The sequence below is a fragment of the Pholis gunnellus genome, assembly GCF_910591455.1.
Source record: "Pholis gunnellus genome assembly, chromosome: 19".
In the NCBI taxonomy this organism is placed as follows: domain Eukaryota; kingdom Metazoa; phylum Chordata; class Actinopteri; order Perciformes; family Pholidae; genus Pholis; species Pholis gunnellus.
Window position 1 is genome coordinate 2,421,641 of NC_136546.1, and position 27,051 is coordinate 2,448,691.

At 42.9% G+C, this 27,051-nt stretch overlaps 2 protein-coding genes across 4 annotated transcripts in view; one reads left to right on the forward strand and one right to left on the reverse strand.

The window, feature by feature from the left end:
- fam49a (family with sequence similarity 49 member A) overlaps positions 1–5,228 on the forward strand; it is a 32,362-nt gene extending 27,134 nt beyond the window's left edge. For 2 of the 3 annotated variants that reach the window (XM_079180578.1, XM_079180577.1), the window contains exons 10-12: positions 429–555; positions 738–808; positions 3,024–5,228. In XM_079180578.1, coding sequence (XP_079036704.1) covers positions 429–555; positions 738–808; positions 3,024–3,087 — 262 coding nt within the window. In that variant the 3' untranslated portion in view covers positions 3,088–5,228. The remainder of the gene's footprint in view (positions 1–428; positions 556–737; positions 809–3,023) is intronic. The other variant, XM_079180579.1, reaches the window with a different exon arrangement.
- Positions 5,229–9,828: 4,600 nt separating this feature from the next.
- Positions 9,829–14,460, reverse strand: fbxo16 (F-box protein 16; the record flags this gene model as incomplete). Its single annotated transcript, XM_079180640.1, has 6 exons — positions 9,829–10,188; positions 10,618–10,729; positions 11,870–12,423; positions 12,541–12,747; positions 13,286–13,321; positions 14,353–14,460. 6 exons carry the CDS (start codon positions 14,458–14,460, stop codon positions 9,829–9,831), a joined length of 1,377 nt encoding a protein of 458 aa, XP_079036766.1.
- Positions 14,461–27,051: the final 12,591 nt, after the last annotated feature.

Genomic DNA, 27,051 nt, shown 5'->3' on the forward strand with positions numbered 1-27,051 from the left:
ACATCAAATCGAGCAGCACCAGTTTTTCCTGTATTCTCACAGCGACAAGTCACATCCTGGGATGGAGGTTTGTGTTGATTCAGCAGCCGTTGGGTTATTGTACCATCCTGTCTTGCTCGATAGATTGTCAGCATTAAGTGAGACAGGTTGAGTCCTTGAATGTCAAGACAACACCTTGAGACTCTTGAATTTAATGCACATTTACGTGCGGAAAGGGATATCCCAGTCATCCACACAGCCTCATGGCACATACAGTATGTGCACATGCATTTGTCCAACTAACAATCAACAAATAATATACCGAAAGTGCCAGTATTGATTATTTGGCATTCAGTTTATGCAGATTGTTAGTAAAGACTTCAATCTTTCTCATTTCATAACTCTTTCCCTGTGCAATCCTCTTCCTCCCTCTCTTCCTGTGCATTCAGGGAATATTCTAGTCGTTTCAGCAGTGAGGACACGCTCTTGTTTTGCATGAGGGTCATGGTGGGAGTCATCATTCTTTATGACCACGTCCACCCCAACGGTGCCTTCAACAAGTCCTCCAAGATAGATGTAAGAGGCACACACACACACACACACACACACACACACACACACACACACACACACACACACACACACACACACACACACACACACACACACACGCACGTGTACAGGACTGAAGCGGTGTAACAGCATCACTGTGCAGCACGGATCTGTGTGGTGATGCAGCTCTGTTCTTTTCTCCTCAGATGAAAGGCTGCATAAAGGTCCTGAAGGACCAGCCGGCAGACAACGTAGAAGGCCTCCTGAATGCCCTCAAGTAGGTTCACTGTGGATCCACGGTTAGACTTTCATAAAATATCTGAGACTGGCCAGTAATCTTTATTTATCCATTCTGCCCAAGAAGTTCTGGAAAGTCGGGTATTTCGGTGAATGTTTTATTTTCTAAGTTATTCTACTTCATATAGTAAATTTGTCAGCCTCTTTGTTTTCCTCCATCATTTTTTTAATTTGTCAACTAAATATTGCCGCAAAGTTGTTGCCAATGTCAGCTTCAATATAAGTCCAAAAACCTAGTTCCCCATTACCTATACTGGTGTGTCACAGTGTTTTGGGGCTGAACTCAGAGTTGTATTAAGAGACAAGAAGGAACAATCTACTTTTATAAGAACAAAAACTTCACCAGGATCCAAATCATGAAATGCAATGGACAGTAAATCCTGCTTGTTTCTCAAGATTACCAACCTTAGCATTAATGTTTCTGTGTAAATGTTACATGTCAGGCTGAACCATGTGCCATCCTCTTTATTTACCTTTATTTTTACGCCTCTGGGCCTCTCCTGGTAACCCCATGTTTAATGTCACAACACTTTGAATTGTGGATAATTCCCTCTGGCAGAAATGCAGAAAGTGTTAATAAAGGGCTCAAACTGTCTGCTTCGACTTCAAACCTCAAAGTCCATGAGTCAGTGAGGGTGGACAAGGGGATTGGGCCAATTATTTAGTGTAGTTGTGAGCAAAACCTAAGGTGTTTCTGGACGGTCTTCTTTCAGGTGAAGATCTGTGCTCTGATCACGTGTGTAATTCTCCTCTTCCTCTCAGCTTGGAAATGGTCTCTTAGCTTGTGCAGAAACAGCAGTGTAGAGAAACACAGCTGTTTCTTGGAGGGACCTTCTAACACGTGTGAGGCCTCAGTAGTTCTATACTGTCACCAACGTGACCTCAGTAGATCCATTCCGTCACCAACGTGACCTCAGTAGATCCATTCTGTCACCAAAGTGACCTCAGTAGATCCATTCCGTCACCAACGTGACCTCAGTAGATACATTCTGTCACCAACGTGACCTCAGTAGATCCATTCCGTCACCAACGTGACCTAAGTAGATCCATTCTGTCACCAAAGTGACCGTAGTAGATCCATTCCGTCACCAAAGTGACCTCAGTAGATCCATTCTGTCACCAAAGTGACCTCAGTAGATCCATTCCGTCACCAACGTGACCTCAGTAGATCCATTCTGTCACCAAAGTGACCTCAGTAGATCCATTCCGTCACCAAAGTGACCTCAGTAGATCCATTCCGTCATCAATGTGACCTCAGTAGATCCATTCCGTCACCAAAGTGACCTCAGTAGATCCATTCCGTCACCTCAGTGACCTCAGTAGATCCATTCCGTCACCAAAGTGACCTCAGTAGATCCATTCCGTCACCTCAGTGACCTCAGTAGATCCATTCCGTGACCAGAGTGACCTCAGTAGATCCATTCCGTCACCAAAGTGACCTCAGTAGATCCATTCCGTCACCAAAGTGACCTCAGTGGATACATTCCGTCACCAAAGTGACCTCAGTAGATACATTCCGTCACCAAAGTGACCTCAGTAGATACATTCCGTCACCAACGTGACCTCAGTAGATACATTCCGTCACCAACGTGACCTCAGTAGATCCATTCCGTGACCAGAGTGACCTCAGTAGATCCATACCGTCACCAAAGTGACCTCAGTAGATCCATTCCGTCACCAACGTGACCTCAGTAGATCCATTCCGTCACCAAAGTGACCTCAGTAGATCCATTCCGTCACCAAAGTGACCTCAGTAGATACATTCCGTCACCAAATTGACCTCAGTAGATCTATTCCGTCACCAGAGTGACCTCAGTAGATCCATTCCGTCACCAACGTGACCTCAGTAGATCCATTCCGTCACCAAAGTGACCTCAGTAGATCCATTCCGTCACCAAATTGACCTCAGTAGATCTATTTCGTCACCAACGTGACCTCAGTAGATACATTCCGTCACCAACGTGACCTCAGTAGATCCATTCTGTCACCAAAGTGACCTCAGTAGATCCATTCCGTCACCAACTTGACCTCAGTAGATCCATTCCGTCACCAACTTGACCTCAGTAGATCCATTCCGTCACCAACGTGACCTCAGTAGATCCAGGTTTAATGTAGGCCAAGAGGAGCTGGGTCCGGTCCTCAGTGCTGACAGGTGCTATGGATCCTCACTAACCTCCACCGTTGTTTCTCCTCAGATTCACCACCAAACACCTGAACGACGAGTCCACTCCGAAGAACATCCGGACGATGCTCCAGTAGTCTCTGCTCTTTCTTGTTTTAATATATATATAAACCGATATGAAGAGGATCAATGCTCTGACCTCAAAGAAGATGTATATGTTTACATTATTTAAAGACTTGATGTTAATACTCGTGTGTATTTGCATAGTCATTCCCTCCAAGCTATTGAAAGCTGCAGAACATTTAGCTTCTGCTTTGCAAAAACAGTATGAAATGATCACATGAATGGCCTCTACTGTTCACAGCTGTCAAAGCACAAATGATGGATACCTGTCAGCCTTACGTACCTGAGCTTCACAAGCTGCACTGGGTCTTTATGGATCTCCTCAATCTTTTATTTGACAATGGAATTAGTTTGGTCTGCAGCTTTTAGACAAATTCAACTTTGGTTTTTGAAGCTGAAATTAATCTTTTTTTGAAAGAGTGAACATTTTAAATTGTGACAAAGGTTCTCGTTCATATCAAGACGACAGAGTCTGTGTCATGTGTTAAAACAAGTGAAGTTGTTTCTGTCTTGATCTACAAAGAATGAGACCAAATATGAAACCAATCTGTGTTACGATGGACATGTGTGCTGCAGTGAAGGGCTAATTACTGAGAGCAGATAAGGGATCGGTTGGTTTGATGTACGTATTGCTAAAAGCATTCGGGTTGTTTTCTGTTTTTATAGTCAGCTGTTGTCTTTGTCTCTTTTTGTTTTTCACACTCCAATCTCATGCAACTGTTGAAATAAATCCACTGTGAACATAAAGAGTTACTTTGCACTTCCAGTAAGATCCCGTATGTCAAGGTTTGCTTTAACTTGGAGGTTTGAAAAAGGCTGTGATGAGGAAACAGGAAATCAAATCGCCCACCTGATGTTTTATTGAACCGCTCCGTATGTGGCCACGCTCTGAACGACGCCTGTTTTAAGTGACTATTGTATGAAACAAAGAAAGGCCTAAAAAAAACCTTCATCCTGAATAATTGATATGTGCTCTTTTTTAAAAAGAAAGCTTCTTTCTCTGCTCTGTGTAACTCTGGCTCTATTTCCAGAGGGATTAAAGGAACAGTTCAGCTCGTCTCCACTGCTGAGACCAATGTGACCCGCTTCATTTTATAAAATGAACTTTGATATTGTTTGTCATGTTTAAAACCATATGTCAGTTTACTACATCAAACGACTAGAATTGAAAGTTTGAAATATCTGGATGATAAATAATTGGACTGCTGATGTTAATGCCTTCCAAAATGTGTTCAGTTAACCTCCAGGTTCTGTGAGTGTGATGGTTGTCACTGATCGTAGCCGATGTGGGACTCTCTTATGTGTCACTGACGTCATGGCTCAGTCTGACGTCCCGACATAAAGCATCCTGAGGGCTTCATCTCCTCAGTGAGTGTCTGATCAGCAGCTCCTCACACAATCTCCTCATCGGTGACCGTCGTGGTTCATTTTGTGATCTTTTAAAAGGATGCAGCTAATAAACACAGATCAGTCGTGAAGACGCATTATTTTGGGTAAAACTGACACAAATGTTCTTAGAGAGTAACCGAGCAGATTTCAATGTGACCGTCATAATATAATGATAATTATGACTTCACCAAACCATCAACAGCCCTGTGGTGTTAGAACATGGAGCACCATGTGGCCTTAAACAGTCGCACAAGCTGACAAATATCAGGAAGAAACTGGTAAAGATAGTACTTTTTATGACACAATTCCTTTGATTTCATCCATAAGCCATGTAGACACTGCTCCATACACACCCTGCCCTTTGAATTAACATTCAGTTCATAACATTGTTTTAACATGTTGGGTATCTACCGTTCATTTAGGTCTGTTTGGGCCTCCTGTGTCTAGTAATTTATACGTATGTGTGAGTGTGAGCATACTTTGAATGCCATGTTTTTATACGCGATGAGGTAAAAGTACACGGCGCACACTTGGACCGATGTGTACGTATGATACTGATGTTTGCAGTTCAAAAGAAGCTTCTCTCTCTGCCCGGCTGTTGCTACTGTGTGTTGAATGCATGATGTTGTTCTGAACACTGAGACAAAATCAGCTGTTTGTCTTAAACTCACAGTTATTGTTTTAATATTTTTGTTGATAAAGACGTGCTTTGGCTTTGTTCTGCGTTATGAATGGGATGTGTGGATTGGATAATAAAGGTGGTACATTTCTTATACGGAATAAGTTTCCTTTGGTTTTCTTACTTGCAACATGTGACACACAGCTGGCTGGCAGTGTGGAGAAAGTATTCCCATCTTTTACTACAGTAAAGTACTTCAATACAAGTAAGTCCTGCATTGAAAATGACACTGAAGTGAAAGTATTATCAGGTAAATGAACCAGGAGTATTACAAGTCATACTTAATGCATAGAGCTCAAAATATTCATTGAACTTTTATTGAATTTATTATTCAAACAATGGAAGGAAAAAGCAATAAATCCTCACATTTTTGCACAAATAAGGAAAACTTTTTTTATCATTCTGTAAGGATTACAGATACTTGAACCCAAAAGCACAACTCGGAGACAAGAAATACAAGTTAGTTGTTTTACTTGAGTTCAGGCAGGGTCAAAACCAGGAGGTCAGTCCAACAGGCAAACAAATCCAAGAAGGGGCAGGCACAAATCCAAGGTCGAAAACAGGCAGACAGGGTCGGAACAGGCAGATCAGGAACAATACAAAGGTACGCTGGAGAACTTGGCAATAACACACTAGACAATCAGGCAGGGAACAAGTGCAAGTGAGGGGACCTAACTAGTGAGGGCTAATGAGGGAATGGGCTGCAGGTGAGATGGGTGTGGAGGACCAGGTGAGGGCAATCAGAGGTGAATTGTAGGATCTGAAATGACAGGAGAGTTAATAAAACAAGCAGACAGGATGAAAACAAACTAATATGAAGGGGAATTCGTGACACATTTAGTTAATTTATACAAAAAATGTTGTATTTGTAAAGTAACTGAAGTTATCAAATATAAGTGGAGTAAAAAGTACACTATAGAAGTAGAAAGCATGAAAAGTACAAGTAAAGATGTGTACTTGAACAGTACTTTAGTAACTTTACTTTGTTCCACACAGAGCCTGTACTAGCTTGAAATGAAAGAACTGTGTTATGTTCTGCACCCGTTCATTTATTGTTGGAATGCTGTTAAGCATTCCAAATATTGTTATCCTCTTCTTTATTCTTCCTTATTTTATATTTCTTCCATACACTGCTTCTGCTCCTTCATATTTTAAGCTACAGAAACCGTTCAAATATCAAAATGTTCAGCTCTTTAAGGACATTTATGCTATGTCTCTTCATATTTCTAATCTTTAAACTTTTAGAATTATTAAGCTTTTTGCAACTTTTTTTTTGAATGGGTTTCTATGGAGAATATTTTCAAATAATTCAAATAATTCTTCAACTTTCAAATCCTTCAACTTCCTCATACTTTCAGCTACAGACACCATTTCAACTTTAAAATACAGAGAAAATCTTAAGCTATTATTGTATTATAATCTTTTTGATATCTTTTATAGTTTTTGAACTGTCCCATTTTAACTTTTATGAGTTTTTCAGTCCTCTTCTGCCTTTATAATGGGTGTGTATTGCGCAGCTTAGAGTGCGTGATGTCACTGCTAGAGTGAAGAGCAGCTTCAGATTCTTGTGAAAAAAATATTTGTCTTTTGCCTTTGCCTCCACAATTTTCACTTTTCATATATATTTTTTAGTTGATACAGTAGCTAATCCTGTCTTCTCGTTAAAAACTGATTGTGGAATCCCACAGATTTACACATTTGGCAGAAAATGACTTAATTGAGAGGAAAACCAACTTTCTGCTCCATAGAGACCAATGTTAAATCTGACCACTCATTTCTCAAAGAAAGCAGACGGTACCAGTTTTATATATTGCGCCGGAGCTCACATTTTTAACACCACCAACATAAAAAACACATCATCGCGTTCGGCAGAGTCTTATCTTTCTCACGGTATCCATATTTTATTGATTAGTCTCATGGTTTTGGTATAAAGGGCATATGTTCGACAGGTAGTTTTGTTGAAAATCGCTGTTCACTCTAATCTCTCACACAGGTGCTGCAATCACCAACCAGTGCACCCAAACACACAGGTGTTTCTATGAGCTCGTTAGTGATGTTTATAAACATACAGAGGCACTGAGACACACACGCACACACGACTTGGAGATATGCGTGATGCTGCTCAGCCAATCAAATATGGGTATTCTGACAAGTCTCCTGATTCCAGTGAGATGTACACACACCATGACACAAGTGGGCGAGACGAGGAAAGACCTGGCAGAGCAGGACAATAGTTACTTCAGCAGTAAATGTTAAAACATAGGACAATCTCCAAATGAGAATGATTGCCAGTGTCTGTCTGTCTCTCTCTGTCTGGTTATCTGTCTCACTCACTCAGTCAGTACATAAAACTGTCTGTCTGCCTGTCTCACTCACTCAGTCAGTACATATAACTGTCTGTCTGCCTGTCTCACTCACTCAGTCCATCTAACGGTCTGAGTCTGTCTGTCGGTCTGTCTCACTCAGTCAGTACATATATCTGTCTGTCTGCCTGTCTCACTCACTCAGTCAGTACATATAACTGTCTGTCTGCCTGTCTCACTCACTCACTCAGTACATATAACTGTCTGTCTGCCTGTCTCACTCACTCACTCAGTACATATAACTGTCTGTCTGCCTATCTCACTCACTCAGTCCATCTAACTGTCTGAGTCTGTCTCTTTCTCACTCTCACACTCATTCACTCAGTCTATCGCTCTCTCTCTGTGTGTCTCTCATATATTCATTTAGGTCTTAGAGATTTTGAGAGGACTTTTCCCTTTTTTAAGCTACAGAAACCGTTCGACTATCAAAATGTTCAGCTCTTTCAGGAGAGGGGTGATATGACTTTTCATATTTGTAATCTTTAAACTTTTTGAATTATTAAGCTCTTTGCAATTTCTTTTGAATTGGATATCTATTTTCAGCAATGTTTCAGCAATTAATTTCAGCTTTCAGCATTCCAACGCATTTTCAGCAGGAAATGCATTTTCTAGTTGTAATTCTCATCAGGACTGTGAGGACCAGCTCATCCAAACAGCGCTGCTGGTGGTCCGAAACGCCACAGTGGACCTTTAAACAATTACATCTGCTTAAAGTTATCAAAAACAAGCACGGTTGAGGTCTTTACACACCGGGATGTACTTTGTGTGATCAATTTGCAAGTTGATACATTTTTGCGAACTGTTCTTTTTGACATACTAGAGTGGTTTTGTTCATACCAGATGCTGCAACAAAGTGGCGTGATTGTTATTTTTTTAGTAATAAGGTACATTATTCTGAGCTTTCACGTTGCAAATAAAGATATCAACCAATCACGTTGTGTTAAACAGACATATTGAAAACATACAATATATTGTACAACAACACAGAGGCTCAGTAGTCCTGAACCAGGACCTTCCAATCTTGACAAAAGCAGCCCAGACCAGATCCACTCCTCCTGTTCTTACCTTTCACAATAAAAGCCCTAGACATACACACTGTAACTGTTTACCAGAGGGAACTCATGTTCACTCAGAGCATTCTTCTAAAAGTGAAGTCAATTTATTATCTTACAGTAGTTCAGGTTATACCACAGCTGAGCTCAGACAGACTGACGGACGCTGCTCTGATCCGAGCTGGGTCTCTGGATGTACGAGTCGATTCAAATCTTTTACTGAAAAAGTGATGCAACGGTTGCAAATTTGCATAATGATCAGTTATATTCACAGACAAGTGTTTTACATTTTTTCGTGTCATCCTGTACGTAAACGCCTTTATACGCTACGTTTAAACGTGAGACATCATTACTGAGCAGAACTGTTCAAATATTCTATAAGATGCTGTCCTATAATAACTACGAGGCTATTAACTTTATTTACAGCTTGTGCTAAAACTTTAACAAAATCTTTTCATGTTCATGAGTGGTTTTCTTCTTCAAGAGGCTTTTTGTTCCTTGTGTAAAACCCTGGGAACCAAATTAGGAGTCAAGTCTCTTTTCACACAGCGTCACAATAATGACATGAAACATCAAGATGTCATCAGAATGTTCATGTCTCTCCTCATCTCCATCCAGTGCTGCGTTTACTCAATAACATGCTCATGAATAGTATTTGTAGAATGCATTCCGTGTGCAAATATACATCAAACTACACCTTCTGACTGTAGAGCTGTGGCTGTGAATCTGGTCCTGAAGCTTCTGACGTCCTGCTGATGTGTGTGTGGAGCAGACCCAGTCCAGGACTGAACCCCAAACAGTGGTGTACCTGATAGAAACATTCACCTCATTACTGATGTTTCCACTTCAGGTTGGAAGTCCTAAACAGAAGCATTATTATGTGGACATGTGCACTTCTTAACGTTAAGGCCCGCTCTCTGATATAACTTCATTTTTCATTTCATTGTAACTGTTGAATTTGATACATTTGTGTTCCTCTTTGATGATGCATGTTAACGCATTTCAGACTTTATACTGTCTGATTTGAATTGTCATGTTTTGTTTGACTTTATGAACACAGATGTTGATACTTTATATAAAAGAAGAAACAGTTAATTAGATGCCTCCTAAAAAAAACTTCTAATGCTTTGCTTGAAATAAAAATTAAAAAAACTAAACTACTCAGAATCAATAATTTAGCTCCACTCAGGAGTTGGTAACAAGACATGAAACATTTCTAATAGGGTCACAAACTGCGCTCCGTCTGCGACTTTTCTTGCAGAATCAGTCATTTTAAACCCGTAATTGCTCCCTAATATCTTGCCGTGTGGTTACATCATACTCAGCCCAGAGGAAGTGGAGGAGCTGGGATTGCTTACTGGGAGCGCTCCGGTGGGAGCGCCGGGACGCCCTGAGCGCCTCCGTGCTCAGCCGGGGCACCGCCGACCTCACCGGCCCCGGACGGATCCCGGCGTTCCACCGGGTGAGGCGCAGCATGCCCATGGCGGTCTCCTTGGTGACGGGGAGGTTGAGACTGTGAGACGCCCAAGGTGGTCGCGATTGGGTCTCAGGAGGATGAGGAGGATGATGAAGAGGAGGAGGAGGAGGAGGAAGAGGAAGATGTTGGGGTCTGCAGTTGGAGCTGAGGAACATCTGAAGGAGGAGAGAGACACAAGTTATCAGAGAACTGGAGTTACTTTCATAACCAAAATGCAACATGATTCCAGATGTAGTGAGTTATATTTCATATTAGTTCCTGTATCCAGGCAAAAAAAAGTATGTATGAAGATTTCATCAAAGTCTGAATATTAAATGCCACCGTGTCCTCTATCTCACCCCGACCCCCTCTTCCCTCGAACCCCATCATCAGCATAATTTGGTTTCGGCTCCCTCTCTGAGCAGCTCCTCATTAACATGCTTTTTCTGGGTAAACGCTGCTCCATAATGCATGATGCCTGCTGGTTGCACAGTCTCCAGAGAGTCCCCCACGTTTACCCCTCCTCCCCCCTTTAACTCAGACAAGGGGGTCACAGTCACAGTGGGGTTATGTTGGCGGCGGTGGTGATGGATGGAGTGCTTTACCAGCGATTTGGCTTTGCGCAGCTTGTAATGCGCCTCAGACAGCGTCCTCTGGCTGCCGTCGCCTGGCCTCCATGCGTCGCTGCGGCGGGCGGAGGCTCCGCTGTTCACTGCCCTGCAGAGAGACAGTAGAGTCGGTGAGCAGGTGGAGCTTCGGTGGGTCTGCAGATAATTCAGACATATCAAGCAGTCACATCATCCGCAGACAAGGAGGGGTCAAAGGCAAAGTGTGGCTCTTGCTCTGCAAACAATGAACCAAAAAAAGCCCTTATTTAATGCTGCACCTTCATGTTTCATATTTCAGCTACACCTTGAGCTCCGTTGGAGCACCAACCTTTTTAAACCCTCTTTCTGTCTATTTCTTCTGCTGGAAACCAGATTGTTTCATTCCTCCTTTCTGCTGCGTTTGCTGGCGGACAGTTCAGTTGAGTTGTAATATTACTTTATAGTAGGCCTATATGTGTACATTATATCTACTGCACATGACATACTTTATTATTACATTATGTACCTGTAGTGTACTGATTATTTATACCTGTACCTACACATTGTGGCTTCAACCAGAGTTGCACTGCTGGACCTCTTTTGTACACTATTTGCACAATTTGCTTTTAAACTTTAGGGTATTTGAATGTTATATTGAATATAGCTTTTTAAATTTCTTTTTTTTTAAATGATATTACTAAAATAGTTCTTTGTCCTGTTACCTCTCAGTGCTGCGGGGATAGAAAAACTCCAATCTGATCTTATATATTTGGATTTCTGTTAAGTTATTTCACATATTTCAACACTTCTTTGGGTGTTTTCAGTCACTGTGGAACATTACATTTGATTTCTTCACACAGTTGTCTTTTCTTTTCAGCTTATTATGCATTGTTAGAAACAGAAATCCTAGTTTTAGAATATGTAATGCAAACACGAAAACTATGTTTCTACATTTCTTATTATCTGAGACTCATATTGGCTTTATTGAGCAGTGCGTCTGCAGAAAAACAGGCTGTTCAACTCTACAGAAACTTCTCTTTGGCTAAAGGACTCTTTTAATATATTCAAGTCTCAGAGTGCTAATGTCCATAAATTAATAATACTACTTAATAGTAATCTTCCTCATCACATCCATTAATAACATGATGAAGTTCAGCAATTGGTAAGTTTGTTTTTGCTTAACATGATCTTTTTTTTTCCTTTGTGTTTTTTTGTAAAGGTTTTGTGTAAGTTGACCAACTGACGGCCTGTTGGAGAAGTGCAGCCTCACGCTCTGAGAGCTTGTTCACTGGGGTCCAGGTTGTCCAGGTAGTTGAAGCGTAGTGTGTCTGTAGGTCGTCTGTCAGAGTCTCTCCACGGCTGCTTCTCTCCTCTTAGTCCCGTCCTGGAGATGCTTCCAGGTGATGGGGTGATGGGCGCTGAAGGCTCCTCACCGATGAAGGCCGGTCCTGACGGATCTTCACGTCTCCTGCTGACGGCGGAAACATGTGGAACCACAAACTGCTGCTGGGATGAGGCGGCCTGGAGGTGGACATTACACTTTTTATACATTTTGAAGTAGTCACCCTGTAACATCGCTCTGTTCTGCATGAGGCTTTGTCCTGAGCCATAGTACTTGATATGTGACCGGTGAGCTGGCTCTGGATCTGATCTCCCGACCTGCAGCGAGGTGAGTCGCAGCTCCTGCACAGTCTGGATGTAGTGTCTCTTCCAGACGCCCTGCTCCAAAGGGCCGGGGGAGAAACTGATGCACCAGCCCAGCCTCACACACTTGGGCATCCACAGCTGGTCCAGTTCCACTATGCTGCTCCAGTGCCAGCTCACCTGCTCGCAGAAGAAGAAGAACAAAAAGTGAGTGATTCTCAGCTGGCTCATTTGAGTCATCCATGCTGACAACTCTACACACACACACATATATATATTATGGTCTGGTCTGTGTACCCGGGCACATCGACAGAGGCTGCGTGGGTCCAGGAATGAGAAGAGGTAGAGGCAGAGGGCTCTGGGCAGCAGGCAGGAGAGGTCTGCGGCCTGCAGGGGGAGCCGTGTACTCACGCTGACGCTCAGGAAGCTCAGCTGCTCCACCGAACAGCTCAGCACTAAGTCCTGCAGCACCGCCTTCCTCTGGCCGTCAGACCACCTGTCGAACTGACATAAAGACGTGAGAGAACACAAACGGAGTTCCTCCACATGCACCGTGTCAGGTGAAAGGAGCTGGACGGAGCCAAAGACTGGTTTCTAAACTCACACTGAGCTCACTGCACAGCCAAGGATTTACATTTAGTGTTTCTCTGTTCATCATCATCATCATCATCATCATCATTTTAGAGGGACAGTTCACCCCAAAATCAAAAACATATATTTGTCCTCTTAAATGTACTGATATTTATCAACGTAGATAGTTTCGGTGTGAGTTGCCTGGTGTTGGAGGGATCAGCTGTGGAGCTGTCTGCCTCCTCTCCACTATAACGGGACTACTGTATATGACACTCGGCTTGTGGTGCTCAAACCGCCAAAAACATGGGGGAACTATTTTCTTTCAAGCACAGTTCCATAGCGCCATATAGTCCCATTATACCTGCAACACCAGGCAACTCACAGCAAAACTCTCTGGATTGATAACTAGCAGTAGGAGGAGGTTAAATATGTATCTCTGAGTTTGGGGTGAACTGTCCCTTTAACTCACCCACTTTGCCAGAAGGTTCCGCCTCTCTTCAAACACCTGAGAAAGAAGAGGAACGTGAAAAAGGTGAATGATCACATCAGGAATAACAAAGGTGATGATGGTGGTGCGTATGAGACGAGATATTTTAAATGAAGAACAAAGAAATGACCTTCTGGGTCCTGCTAGTGCCTTACAGCGGTTTAAGAGCTTTGAAGATGCAGTAAGACTTCCTGTCAGCCGTGACTGACTGAGTCACTGTGTTCATTCTCAGATGTGTGTCAGACTGACTTTATTCTGCTAGTCGATGCTGTGTGACGGCTCTTTCTGGGCTTTGAGGCTTAATGTTGGTCTTCTTCACACAAACACAAATCTATGACTCATCACAAGTGAATGAGACTGTTGTAACTTCTCGAGTTACTGAGACATGACTTCAATCAATATTTCACAAATACCAGATCGTTTAACAAAACACTAAGTGAACTTTGAAATGCTTCTGAATCAAATAGTGAAGTTGAATCTGATGGTTGTTGTTAGAAGTATCTGCATGAAGTACAGTATGTGAGTATATCGCCGATGCTGGAATGTAACTAAGTACATTTATTTCCGAGGCTCTTCTGGGGGTAAGGTTATCTCATATGTCACCACAAAAAAGAGAAAAGTCAAAAGATATAAAAATGTTTTCTTCTTACCTGCATATTAATTATCTTCTGATTTATTCATTTATTTATAAAGCAGTTCAAAGGAGCTGTGACAGTAAAATGCTGCTTACATATTGATGCTCTATTATTAATAATGTAATAATGTCATATATAATAATATGTCTTTCACATAGGCCATTTACGTTCAGTACTTTTACTTTTGATACTTAAGTACATTTTGTTGATGTTACTTCTTTACTTTAGTAACATTTGGATTGCAGGACTTTTACTTGTAATGGAGTATTTTTACACTGTGGTGTTGCTACTTAAATACTTATCAGAGTACTTTTTCCCACTATTCACAAGATGAAAGCTGTATTCTATGACTATGATTATGAGGAACATGTAGAGTATTTGTCTGAGGGCACTGGTTCAGATGAGTGACCGTACCTTGCTGTTGGACACCGGGTGGTTGAGAGGAGTCCAGGTGCTCCGTGTGGTCTTCATCTTAGCACAGCTAGCAGGCGACCTCGGTGGCACTCTGGCACCAAGAGGCATCTTTGAGTAAAAGCCGGTTAAAGGTGACACACCCAAAACTTTATTCACATGTTTGCTACTAGTTTCTTACATGCTGTGTGTATGTGAAGCATGCAGCAGCTGCCACAGGGCTTGAAGCCTAACGTTCATCCTCCTTCTAACAATATTAAGTTCAATAACATCTCAGCTATTATCTCACTTAAAGGGACAGTTCACCCCAAATCAGAAATACACATTTTCCCTGTTAGTGCTATTTATCTGGATTGTTTTGGTGTCCACAGAACAAGGTCTGTGGACTATCTTGAGTAACCGGGTCATGATTTCTGGAAAGAGACATTGCTGTTGAATATTCTATTTAATCCTTAGTCCTGTTACATTGTAGGGTGAACTGTCCCTTTAAATGGATAAAGTCTACAGTACAACAGTTCCGAAGCCTAAATGAGAGAAGTCCAGCTGACACACAATAAACACTGCAGTGTTTAAAGAGTTAACATCAGCACTGCACAACACACTCCTCTGGTATTTCACTCACCATCAGTTCTCCTCTGAAGGAATTAAATGCACTCTCTCTCTGAGTGCTGACTCCTGATGGCCTTTGTGTTCATACACCCAACTCTTCTTCTTTTCTCCTTCTTCCTCTTTCCCTGTGCACAGTTTACTTGTTCCCATAGTAACAGTGAGCGTACTCTCCTTACATGGACTGGCTGCCACAGCCTGTCACACACAGGAGGGGGGGGGGGGGCAGCAAAGCAAACCAGTGGAGAGTGAGGAGTGTGCAGGCCCCACTGGCTCTAATGAAGACAAACAGTGGTAGTGCAGCAGGCCTGACGCTGCAGCTATGGAGACCACCTGCCTCTGATAAGAATACCTGTTACAGCTTGTATACTTCATTATACTTTTACATAAACTGTTTCAAACTTGCAGCATCAGCCACTTGTGTGCTTTTTACATGCAGATTAGCTTTTTGATGCTGGAAATAAATCATTTTCTCATGGAGTGTTGATTGCTGATTAAAACAACTTTGCTAAATTGCTTGGGCCTTTAAAAATGAATTACACATTCATTCACTAGCCTTGTGTGTGTGTTTTAAAAGACTAAATACATGAGACAGAAACATGTCAGTTATTAATCATTTGTATTATCAGTAGCAGTAGTAGTAGAAGTAGTTGCAGTAGCAGTAATATAACCTTGTGTAAGGCGTAATAAATGGTGAATAATGTAGGCGTTGGCGCTGTGTTTTTTTCTCTCCCATAATGCGCCTGTTGCATCGAGTTCAAACCGCTGCTGCAGGCCAATATTAATAATGAAAAATGTTTCAGATCCATTTTACAGACGAACAGCTCGAGCACTCAGCCCCACCGGTCTGAGAAGTTTCCCATTCAAAAGCAGAAAGCCCTGCTCGTGCTCGAATGGGCGGTGGCGCGCAACGAAGACAGAAAACCTGCTGCGAAGAAAGACTGAAAAGCTGCGTCAAGTTAAACAAAACACACACGGAGCAAGACCGGAAACGAGCCATCGGGCCTCCAAAGTAATAGTGTAGAATATACCATGTCAAAAAGCACATAGAAGACATAAGCTAGTTGTTATTCGGATTCATATTCATCTGCTATGATTCACACGTCACAATATTCCCCCTGTTAGTGATATTACTTACATTACAATTGTCAATATTAATGCATCAGGGAATATTAAACAGGCCTACCATTGTTCTGTTGAGGCTGGCAATCTTTATCAATGCACTATATTTTATAGAGTTTTATGAATAATGTTGAAATGTAAAAATGTGTGGCTATAACTGTAGAGTGATAATACATGTAGAGGAGTCTCTCCTCCTCCTCTCTCTCTCCTTCTGTATGAATTCATGTCTCATTAATGCTCATTACTAACTTAGCTTCAGAGTCGAGCTTTCTCTCCTCACAGGTTTCCAGGGATCAGGGTTCTACCTGGACCGGGGTTCTATCTGGATCGGGGTTCTATCTGGATCGGGGTTCTATCTGGATCAGGGTTCTATCTGGACCGCGTTTTTGCCTGCTGCCGAGGCCTACCGCTACTATCATTGTTGTCACATTTCTATTCCTATTGCTGTTTTATTATTTATTTCCATTATATTATTTCCACTGCTGCTGTTAATAGTGGTGCTATTTTTTTCTATTATCATTTCTGCTGTTATTAGTGCTACTACTGTTACCACTCATTATCTGCATCATTTCATGACTATTCTGTAATTGTATTATATTGTTCATTCCGTACACATGACATCTATTGCACAAGTTTATGGTTCAAGATATTGGGCTATAAAAATAACATTGAATACAAAATTGAATTGAAAAGTCGGAATTTAACATTGATATTTACAGTGAAGTAGATATAATAAGGTTTAAATACTTGCTTCAAAAATAGGTGCAGTGCTATACTTAGTTATTTTCCACTTCTGCTTACTGTCTTCTGTTCCTGGCTCTCGTCTCGTGTGTCGTACATGAAGCTTTTATTGTTTAGAGTCTTGTCTGGAAGCCATTTTTGAAATGTCGCGGGCTTAACGCTCGGCGCAGAAGGGGGGAGCAGGAGGTGGGAGGCGGACAGCGGAGGGGGAGGACAGGAGGAGACGAGAGGAGGGTGCTGGAAGGGGGACATTCACTCATTGTTACCAACTCGAGGAGCCGCGGAGACCCCATTGCTACACGTGAATTTCCGGCACAATATTCAGGTAAAGTTGCCTTTAATTTAACCGGTTTAACAGCTAGCTTACATTTACCACCGGACTGTTTCTCACGAGCAGCCCGGCTCGGTGCGGTGAATTAACGGTGGAACACCGGTCCGCTGGCTACATATGCCACGGTTACTATCATTTAGGATCAACTAACCGTCATCTTTTGTCTCCGCTGCGCTGCTTGCCATTGTGTTTTATTTAACCTTTTTTCTGTAGTTTGGCAGAGACAAACAAACAACCGCGAGGAGGTCCCGGTTCCGTTACTTATAGCTAGCTCCACGCGCATTTATGAGGAGCGGTTCATTTATGGAGCTAAAGGAGGAGCCCGGTAATGTGGACGCTCAGGTAACGGACGCAGTAATGCACATATATTCCTATATATATATATATGTATATGTATATGTATATATATATATGTGTGTATGTATATTTAGAATAATCAACCTTTAGAATGCAGCGGGGCTTGTTTGGCAGGTGTACAAGATATGAGTGTTTATTGATTTGTGTTGAATGTATGGTCTTGTTATGGGTGTGTATACTGTCATGTCTATGTAGCAATAACCGAATGGAACAAATATTGTTCAAATAAATAAAAATAAAAAAGGCTAAAAGAAAAAAAAATGTCTACAACTCAAGGTTACACAACTAAAATACAGCAATACCATAAATAATATCATACTATAAATTATGATGTCACTCAATACACGACCTCAAAAACAGCTTTAAATTCCCATGTAAATGTTTATTTAGCTATTGCCCTGTGTGTAATGGTTCTGTTGTAATTGGTCATCTCTAGCATGATATATTGCTGTTAATTAATTCTGTTGATGTCATCATTCATCTACACACACACACACACCACAGTGAGACCAACACCAGCCCTCTGCAAACAGCCTCTTGTGTTCTCCAGTAGCAGCCCATTATTTCTCTAGTTTTCATTTAAAAAAATACAACCTGTTCTTCTGTACGACAAAACAAGAGATTATGAATAATCCGCTACTGGTGACTTGATACAAAATACATTTTAAAAATGTGCTTTTATTTTACAGATTGCAGGTTGAACATCATCTTCGTCGGTGGTCGTCATCACTATTCTCTCCAAAGCCTCACCGCTGTCCGTCGAGGCAGGAGAGGGAGGAGTGCCGGCGGTCGCGGCACAGCATCTTAAAGGACCACAGCATCTTAAAGGACCACAGCATCTTAAAGGACCACAGCATCTTAAAGGACCACAGCATCTTAAAGGACCACAGCATCTTAAAGGACCACAGCACCGCAGCATCTTAAAGGACCACAGCATCTTAAAGGACCACAGCACCGCAGCATCTTAAAGGACCACAGCATCTTAAAGGACTATGGAGGTCTTGTGACACTCTGCTGCCGCTGACCGGATTCCCCACGGTGATGGATGCAGCCAGCTTTAGTCATGGCCGTGTTGGACTCCGCTGCCCGACCCACACGGTTTCTCTGTGAGCTGAAGAGGAGGAAGAGACTACCAGACAGTCCCGGACGCTCCTCAAGCCTTGTGGTTTCCCCATCCTGCTGAATGAGCCAGTGGCTAACTGGGTTCAACCCTTCTTCCTCTCTCCTGCTGTGCGGACTGGTCATGGAGCTCCTGTGGGTGCTGTCGGTGTCTATGTTGACGGCGTGCGCTGCCATCCCCATGGATGTGGTGGAGGAGAGCCACAGCCTGTTCACCTGTGAGCCCATAACCCTACGCATGTGCCAGGGGCTGCCCTACAACTCCACCTACATGCCCAACATACTGAACCACTACGACCAGCAGACTGCGGCCCTCGCCATGGAGGTAATGTATACTGCTGACCTGTGAGTTTTAAAGCTCCAGTTTGTGTTCCTGGAAAATGAGACCGTGAGGCAGAGTACAGGTGTTTGCTGATATATTTTGTGCGAATGATCTTTAGTGATATTCATCAGCACATTCAGAAACACATTCAGACGGAGCAGTGAGACGTAGTGGGGACACAGCTGACCAGTGGAAGCTGGATATCTAAGATACACGAGGCCTTCATCTACTAATGTCTACAAAACTACAATAATGAAGTGCTGGGAAATTTAAATATGCAACATATAGCGGTCATGAATGAACCTTCTATTAAAGTACAAATAGCACCCGGTTTTATTTATTTGATATGATTTTATCTATTTAAAGCGGTGTCATTTATGACAGGAATAGGTAATTGCCTGATCAAAGTAAATCAATAATTGCAGTACGTCACACTTGGATACACGCAATTTTATATTTGAGTCAAAGGTGGTCAAACGTGCAAATTAATTCATAACATATCGTGTCTAACACAGAAGTGTTGCATCTTGTTTTTGACGCGGTTCCTTTTCCACGTTGTTCCCGTCGCTGACCTCTCTAGAGCCAATTAAATGATCAGCGTTTTGATTCGTTCTTAAACATCTGCTGGTTTCAGCTGCTACAGTGTGATGATATAAAACTGTTGGTTGAGCTAAACATTTGAATTTGTCACCTCGGTTTCTGAGAAATTGTGATGTTTTTTCATACGTTTTTGATATTGCATTGGCTAGATTAATAATGGATTATGAACTTTGAATTGAGATTTGGACTCATTTAGTTGTAATTTAAGCAGGAATTTTATTTTGAGTTTGCCCTTGTTTTAAATGATTTTTAGTAAAGACATGGATTAAGAACATGAATTGGTACCATTTTGGTCGACTTAGATTTCTTCAGTCGAGGACCGTCCTTGTAACGACCCAGATGTTTACAGATGTTTTCATGTCACTGTGTCTTCGAGGGGTTAAAAACATATTGCATCTAGTGCAGTCTGAAAAATGTGCGTTTTTCCCCAAAATACTGTATCCTTTGGAGATGACGTATTCAATATTTATTATTTATTTTAGAAATGCTTCCTTTTCTCCTCACTCCACACTCACACACATACACTCACACTCACACACACACACACACACACACACACACACACACACACACACACACACACACACACACACACACACACACTTTGTTCCCCTCGCCGACCTCTTCTGAGCATGTCCTTCTGGTCCTCTCACTCTTCCTTGTCGGTGCCTCACATAGTTGTGACTCTACAGAAGTGAAATTGCACTGCACAACATTGTGAGGTCAGGACAGTCTTCCTCACATGCTGATGAAGGGTTCAGTGTGCAGACAGCGATCACCAAGGCTCTCTGGGTCTGTGCTGAGAGCCGGTGATATCAAAGTGCTAGCCTCCTTTCATTTGGCTGCTCTGGCTCTAGGGATTGGGAATGCATTACCAAAACATTAAGCAGAAAATGAACTTTTAATACTTGTCCCCGGAGGCACCGTGGATTATTAAATTGTCCTTAAAATGGTTTCTGGCCACCGACTGGCATGTTGACAGACAGAGCGATTCACCACAACATGTAGGGACTCTTCACATTTTACACAAGCGGCTTTTGAGCAGTTAGTTGCTCCAGCCTGGGAGGGAAGACCCCAGACGGTGGTTCAGATGATGGATTAAAGCTCACTCTCCTGTGTTTAGTCCCCGTTCACCGTTCTACCCCTTAGACCATCTCTAGACTGTTGTGGCTGTGTTGTCCTCTGTGAAATGACGAGTTAGGCATTTACACACAATCATGGAGCAGATGCATAACCTCGTTAGCCTAATCCCGCCTTTGCATAGGCTGATCCCTCTGGAAGCTCAATCTATCTAGCAATTACTGGCCAAACTGCACCAAAACATTAGGCTGGCTGCAACATCTGTGTGTGTGTGTGTGTGTGTCAGTCCATCCATCTTTATTTACCTCACTTTATTCATTCCCTCCATCACTTTTACCCTTTGACACCCACTCCTCCCCTCCGCACCCGGCACGGTGGTGATGTGTGCCCGAGCCCTGGTGACCATCTGTGCCTGCTGCACTTCACTGTATGAGTGAGGGATGGAGGGGAAATCCTCGGTTATGTAATCTAGTCCGGACAGGGCCTGGCCGACCGCGGTAGCACACAGCATCACAGCATCACAGCATCACATCACAGCTGCACTCGCGTTCGGAGAAGATGCAACTGCTCCCACCTCTCCTGCCCGCTCGTACTCGCTGTGTCCAAATATTCACATCTCCTGGATTTAGTTTCGAGTTTTAAAGGATTCTTTAAAGAAAATGCAGTTAGAATTGTTAGCGTGTGAATGCGATAGATGTTTGTGGTTTAGGTAGAATCGTTTCCTCATTGACGGAGATGTTGCTAAGCCGCTGCTGTGTTTACTCCTCGCAGTGTGTGGGTCGCAGTGAACAGAGAGAGGCACTTCTGGTTTAGACGGTGTTCACTTTGATTGGTCATGGATCCACAATTAAGTCTCTTTTAGAGCTCAGAAATGGTAGTTGGGTTTTGGATGCAAACCCCAGTAGGTTCCAAACAAGGAGAGACCATGGCTCTGCTTGGCTCTTGTTTTCCAGATAACTCGCCCTAGATCCAGTTCATGGGAGAATTCAAAGCCTGTAAGATGTCGAGGGCAGCCAAATGAGAATTGACAGTTGATTTTAAAGGGAATTAGGTCCGCTGAATAGCCGTGATAATGATGATGAATGCCCTGCACCGTGGAGAAACTGGGAGTTGGACGAGAACCAACGCCTGCCGTTCTTTACGTTTTGGTCCAAGCCCCCTGAAGTGAGTCCTTTTCCTCCCGTCTCGCTTCTCAAGGTCTTTTCAAGGTTTTGTTTTTTTGGGAAATGAGCCTAATTTCTCACAATGTCGTTATAAACTTTCTTGTTGCTTTATTTTGTGAGGTTTACCGGAATATTACCATGTAGAGGTGTTCACTGTAACTCAGGCTGCTGTATGAGAAGTAATCCTCAAACCACAACAACACATTCACAGGTGATCGTACAAACGGGACGTTCTGTGTCAGTGTTGACCGCTGAATGACCTCACAGCTGAAGTGGGACAGCGGCCTAGGGGCTGTGAAATACGGCCTGTTCCTGTGGCACAATGACACTGTGCCACGCTCACATGAGATAATGCATTTCACTGGCAAAAGATAAGCGATCGGGGCTGAAATCCCTTTCTTTAGAGCGATGCACACTTTAATGTATGGCAGCGTGGGCTCATCACAGTAGATCAGTTGAACCGTCTTTGGCATCCAAGCAGACGCCCTCTGGTTCAGTACGATACCAGCCTTCTTTAATAGGGTCAGATGATAAGTAACAGCTAGATTTGCATTTCCTTTAGGGATTTATTTGGTGGAATTGGAGGTAAATGTCACGATATTGTTCTAAACATTTCTTTGCCTTGTGAGAAATTATATTTTTAAGAATTGCCGTGTGTTGATTTTAGGTTGGCCCTAAAACAAAGTTCTGCAAAACACAGTACGTGTTTACTGGATTTACATAAAGAATGAAATGAAATGCTAAATAAAATGTTTCATTATTGTTATAGTGGAAATCTGCATTGCCTTATTCTACAGCCAGTTGATGAAAAATGTGTCCTGAGCTTTACAAATATCTTCCAAATGTCCAGAGGAAAGGAATGTGTTTCTAAAGAGGGCCGTGGTGATGGAGGAGGGAGGAGACGTGGCTGAGGTGGTTAGTGTGTCGAGATTCTTCAAGGCCAGATGGGACAAGCGAAGGTTAATTAAATTAGATTTATTAGCGGGGTTTGTTTACATGAAGCCAAAGCCAGCAAACCTTTTTTAATGACTGCAAGATAAAAACTACGAATGTTTGAAATTCAGTGATGGTAAACAAGCCCTAAAATGTCCTATTCTGTCACAATGACCAGGTTATTCTGCCTATAGAGGCACAATAACGTCATTGTTAGTAATAGGATGGAATCAAAAAAGTCCTTTGTTGATCATCTAGATTTCAGCTTTCCATGTTATTTGTGGCGTTTTGTTTGGTGTGAAGGGTGAGCGGGGACACACAGACTGATCAATAGTCTGTTCTGTCCCACTTCCACTCATCTCCTCCTCCATTCAGCTCCTTAAATCAGCCTCTTGTCTCAGGTTTACAACGCATTCAGATGAACTGTGTCGTGTTACAGCTGCTGCGTAGAATAACCCAGATACGTGTGAATGGATTTGTAAAGGAGAGGTGTGTGTGTGTGTGTGTGTGTGTGTGTGTGAGAGAGAGTTTCAGTAAAGTGCTGATAATGCTCTCTGATGGCTACAAGTCTGTTAAAACAGGCTGCAGTGAACTAAAAAGTACACCATGTAACATGCTCATTGTGTAAAGTAGTGAAGATGTTTCCCGGCTAAGCACACACACACACACACACACACACACACACACACACACACACACACACACACACAGACACAACATGGTCTGATAAATCCTACCCAGCGTGACCCAGGCTATAAAGGAGCCTCTTGTTTTATTTAATGTCCAACACCGTGTTTATTGGCAGTGGACTGAAAGAGAGGCACATCCAGAGAGCAAGTCGCTGGTCCACAACAACCTTTCTGTGAGTGTGTCTGTGTCTGTGTCTGTGTGTGTGTGTGTGTGTGTGTGTGTGTGTGTGTGTGTGTGTGTGTGTGTGTGTGTGTGTGTGTGTGTGTGTGTGTGTGTGTGTGTGTGTGTGTGTGTGTGTGTGTGTGTGTGTGTGTGTGTGTGTGTGAGAGAGTGTGTGTGAGAGTTTGTGTGTCTACATGGACATTGCACACTGTCAGAGCACAAGGTTTTCAAACATTTCTTAGCGGTGAATGACACGGTTGAATCAGTCGACCCATCCCTCTTGTCTCTCTCTCTCTCTGTCTCTGTCTCTCTCTATCTCTCTCTCTCTCTCTTTCTCTCTCTCTTTCTGTCTCTGTCTCTCTCTCTCTGTGTCTCTCTCAACCCTCCCCCCCTCCTCCCATCTCTTTTGTCCTCCCCCTCCCCCTGCGCAGGGCTCTCCCGTTGCCCAGGAAACAGTCCCAATTGTGCTGTTAACAAAGGGAGCGGAGGCTTTCTTGCCTCCCGGGAGGTGGTCCCCTCCGCCCCGCACCCTGACCTCCTCGAACCCTGCTCTCCTTCCTCCTCCTCCTCCTCCTCCTCCTTCCTGGTGATGCATCACTCGTTGCCATGGTGCTGAGCTTGGAAATTTGGAGAATTGGAATGGCAGCAGAGGAGAAAGGAAGATAGAGGGGGAGAGAAAATGCAGGAGGGAGGGTGTGTGGGTGTGTGTGGGGGGGTATTTCTAAAAGAACAAATCCACACAGACCAGTTGGCCACGGTGGGCTTCTTTGTCAGCAATTCATCAGTCACCGCATCTTAGCAGCAGCCTCTGAGCCTTCATTAAAAGATCATTACTTTAGCATCAGGACGCTACACACAGCCACCCTCTGATCACTTCATTGGACGAGGCCATATTAATATTTCATATCACGGCAATCTTGATCTGATTCAAAACATGCTGGATAATCTCAGATATTCATGGAGGTGAAACTGAGGTCAAGGCTGTTTGTCTCAGCTCTTCAAAGGCAGACTGCTTTCCTCCTAACGATGCAGAAATATGCAAAATCACATGTTAAGTAAACAAGTGCATGTTCACCACATTGAACTGCACGGTGATATGAAGATCATTTATGTTTGTGAAAGATCTCAGTATTTATTCTCCACACTAAATTCAGATGCAGCGCTGATACACACGACAGAACTGTATCTTTAGCTCCGGATCATCAATCATCATTTAGACATTTGTCTTTCTCACAGAAGACAAATGTCCCAGTAGTAAAGACACTGGTGTTAATGATGGTGTTGTCCCGGCTGTCATGGCTGACTGAGACTCTTCAGTCTGTAACCCAGTAGAAGGTCAGAACGTCTTCATCCAGGCTCTCCTGTTCAGGCCCGTCTGGGCTCTGACTTTGGTTATCGTTGGCTTTTCTTCACTTTAGTCTTCCTCGTCTCTTGACTTTAGTGGCGGGCCGTGCATCTTATACCGGGGCCTTCACTGCTGTCCACCTAACCTCATTATGACGCCAGAGCTACGGTTATTTGTTTCGTGTAAAAATGAAGCTCAACACTTATAAATACACTAACTGCAGAGTGCAGGTAACGTTACATGAATACGCGCACGGGATGCTGCGTCATTAACGGACAATGCATTAAAAAAACTGCGGAGCTAAAACACGTATTCCACCGCACACTGAAGAGCACGGGCCATTCAAATATTATTCACATCAGAGGGAACAATATACACCAGAGACACATGAACACAGTAGTAACGCTACGATCACTTCCTTCAGGAAATACACAAAACCGTAGTTCTTGTTCGTGACGGATTTATTCGTCAGTCAACACAGAGAGGGAAAATAAGTCCACTTGAAAACACATGAATCTTCAAAGATGATCACTTAAACACTTTAACTTAAACTTAACTTTAACAGTTTAACTTTAACACTTTGCACGGAGTATATAGACTTCTGCCGCTTCACGTGTCTTCTTGTTGCTGTGCACCGACTAAATGTGTCCCCAGAGCAACATAGGACGTAACAATGGTTCCTATCACATATTAAACCAAACAAGTTCATCATAAAAACAATTTGTACAAATAATAATATATAAACAAGCATCCTAAAGCTACTGCAGAGGCAGCAGATATTGGCATTGTCACCGCCCAACATGTCACGCTAGCCCACTGACCAATCACGTACTTGTAGACCAGCTAGCAGCTCTGGCACGTCAAAGAATACGCCCAACATGTCAAACTAAAGATCTGATTGGTTGAACACTATGACAATCAACAATATCGTCCCCATTCACTTAAACTGCACATGGATTCACTGGTGAGTCTGCAGGCCTGGGGCCTCTCTTCTACCTAGAGACACAGAGGTGAAATCTGATTGGATAAAAGCTCTACTTAAAACAAGCTGCACTGGAAGCAGAGCAACTGAGGAAGACAGTAGCTGTGCAATGAGAAAATAAGATAATGGGAACAATATTTGTATAAATTATAATACATGTAGTGTATTTATGAAAAATTATTAAATTATAAAATAGCTATAACTTTGTGATTCTGTCTATGCCAGCAGAGAAGGCCTTGCAGGCCCTGACGGCCCACCACTGCTTGACTGTTTTGTTGTCTACTTGTGTATTTTTTTGTTATTTATGGCACTTTTTGCAATTTGGTCTTGAGTGTTTGAAACATTTAGATTTAGCGTGTGAGAGCTATCAGGAAACACCTCCCTCCCTGCTTGTTGTGACAATCTATTGTGATATATATTTTAGACGGTATCTCACAGCACTATTTCATTTGAGCAAATTACATTTTAGAATAGAAATATATGTCCATCGACAGGTACTAAACACAGCAGCAGTGAACTAGCTGACTGTTTCCAGAGTGGCATATTATTCCATACTTTAACAGATCCAAAAATCCCCGAACAAACTCTCATGAATACGTAATGACTGTGGCGCGGGGATTGAAGGTGAAATTACATCAGCATACCCCCCCCTCCCACCCTCCCACCCCAAGGCCTGCACCAGAGTTGTGTATTACACGCTCGATTCTCCTTACACGGCTGGCTCTGGGGTGGAAAGCACCATGACAGACCCCTGGCCATTCATCGGTCCAGTGGTTCACCAGCTGTTCCCCGTGTGCCCATTAACGTCAAATCCCCGTGGAGAGTGTGGAGGGTCCGCAGGGCCTCAGATCTTGGTGGTTGGAGCTGTTTGGGTAAAGCTCCCACGAGCCATATGTCCCATCCACCACCAGTGAGTCCTGCCCACACTTACTCGCATGATGGGTTGGCTGGGATAAAATGGCCGAATAGAGATACTGAAGAGATGGAGGAGGGGAAGGATGATGGACGAGTATAAAAATAGAAAAAAGGGAAGCATGATGAATAGGAAGAGGGATGACTATGAAGAGAAGCAGATTGTTTTCCCCCTAGCAGAGCATTACTCCCTGTAGCCTATATATTTATTCAACCGTTCCCCATAGCATCTCTGAT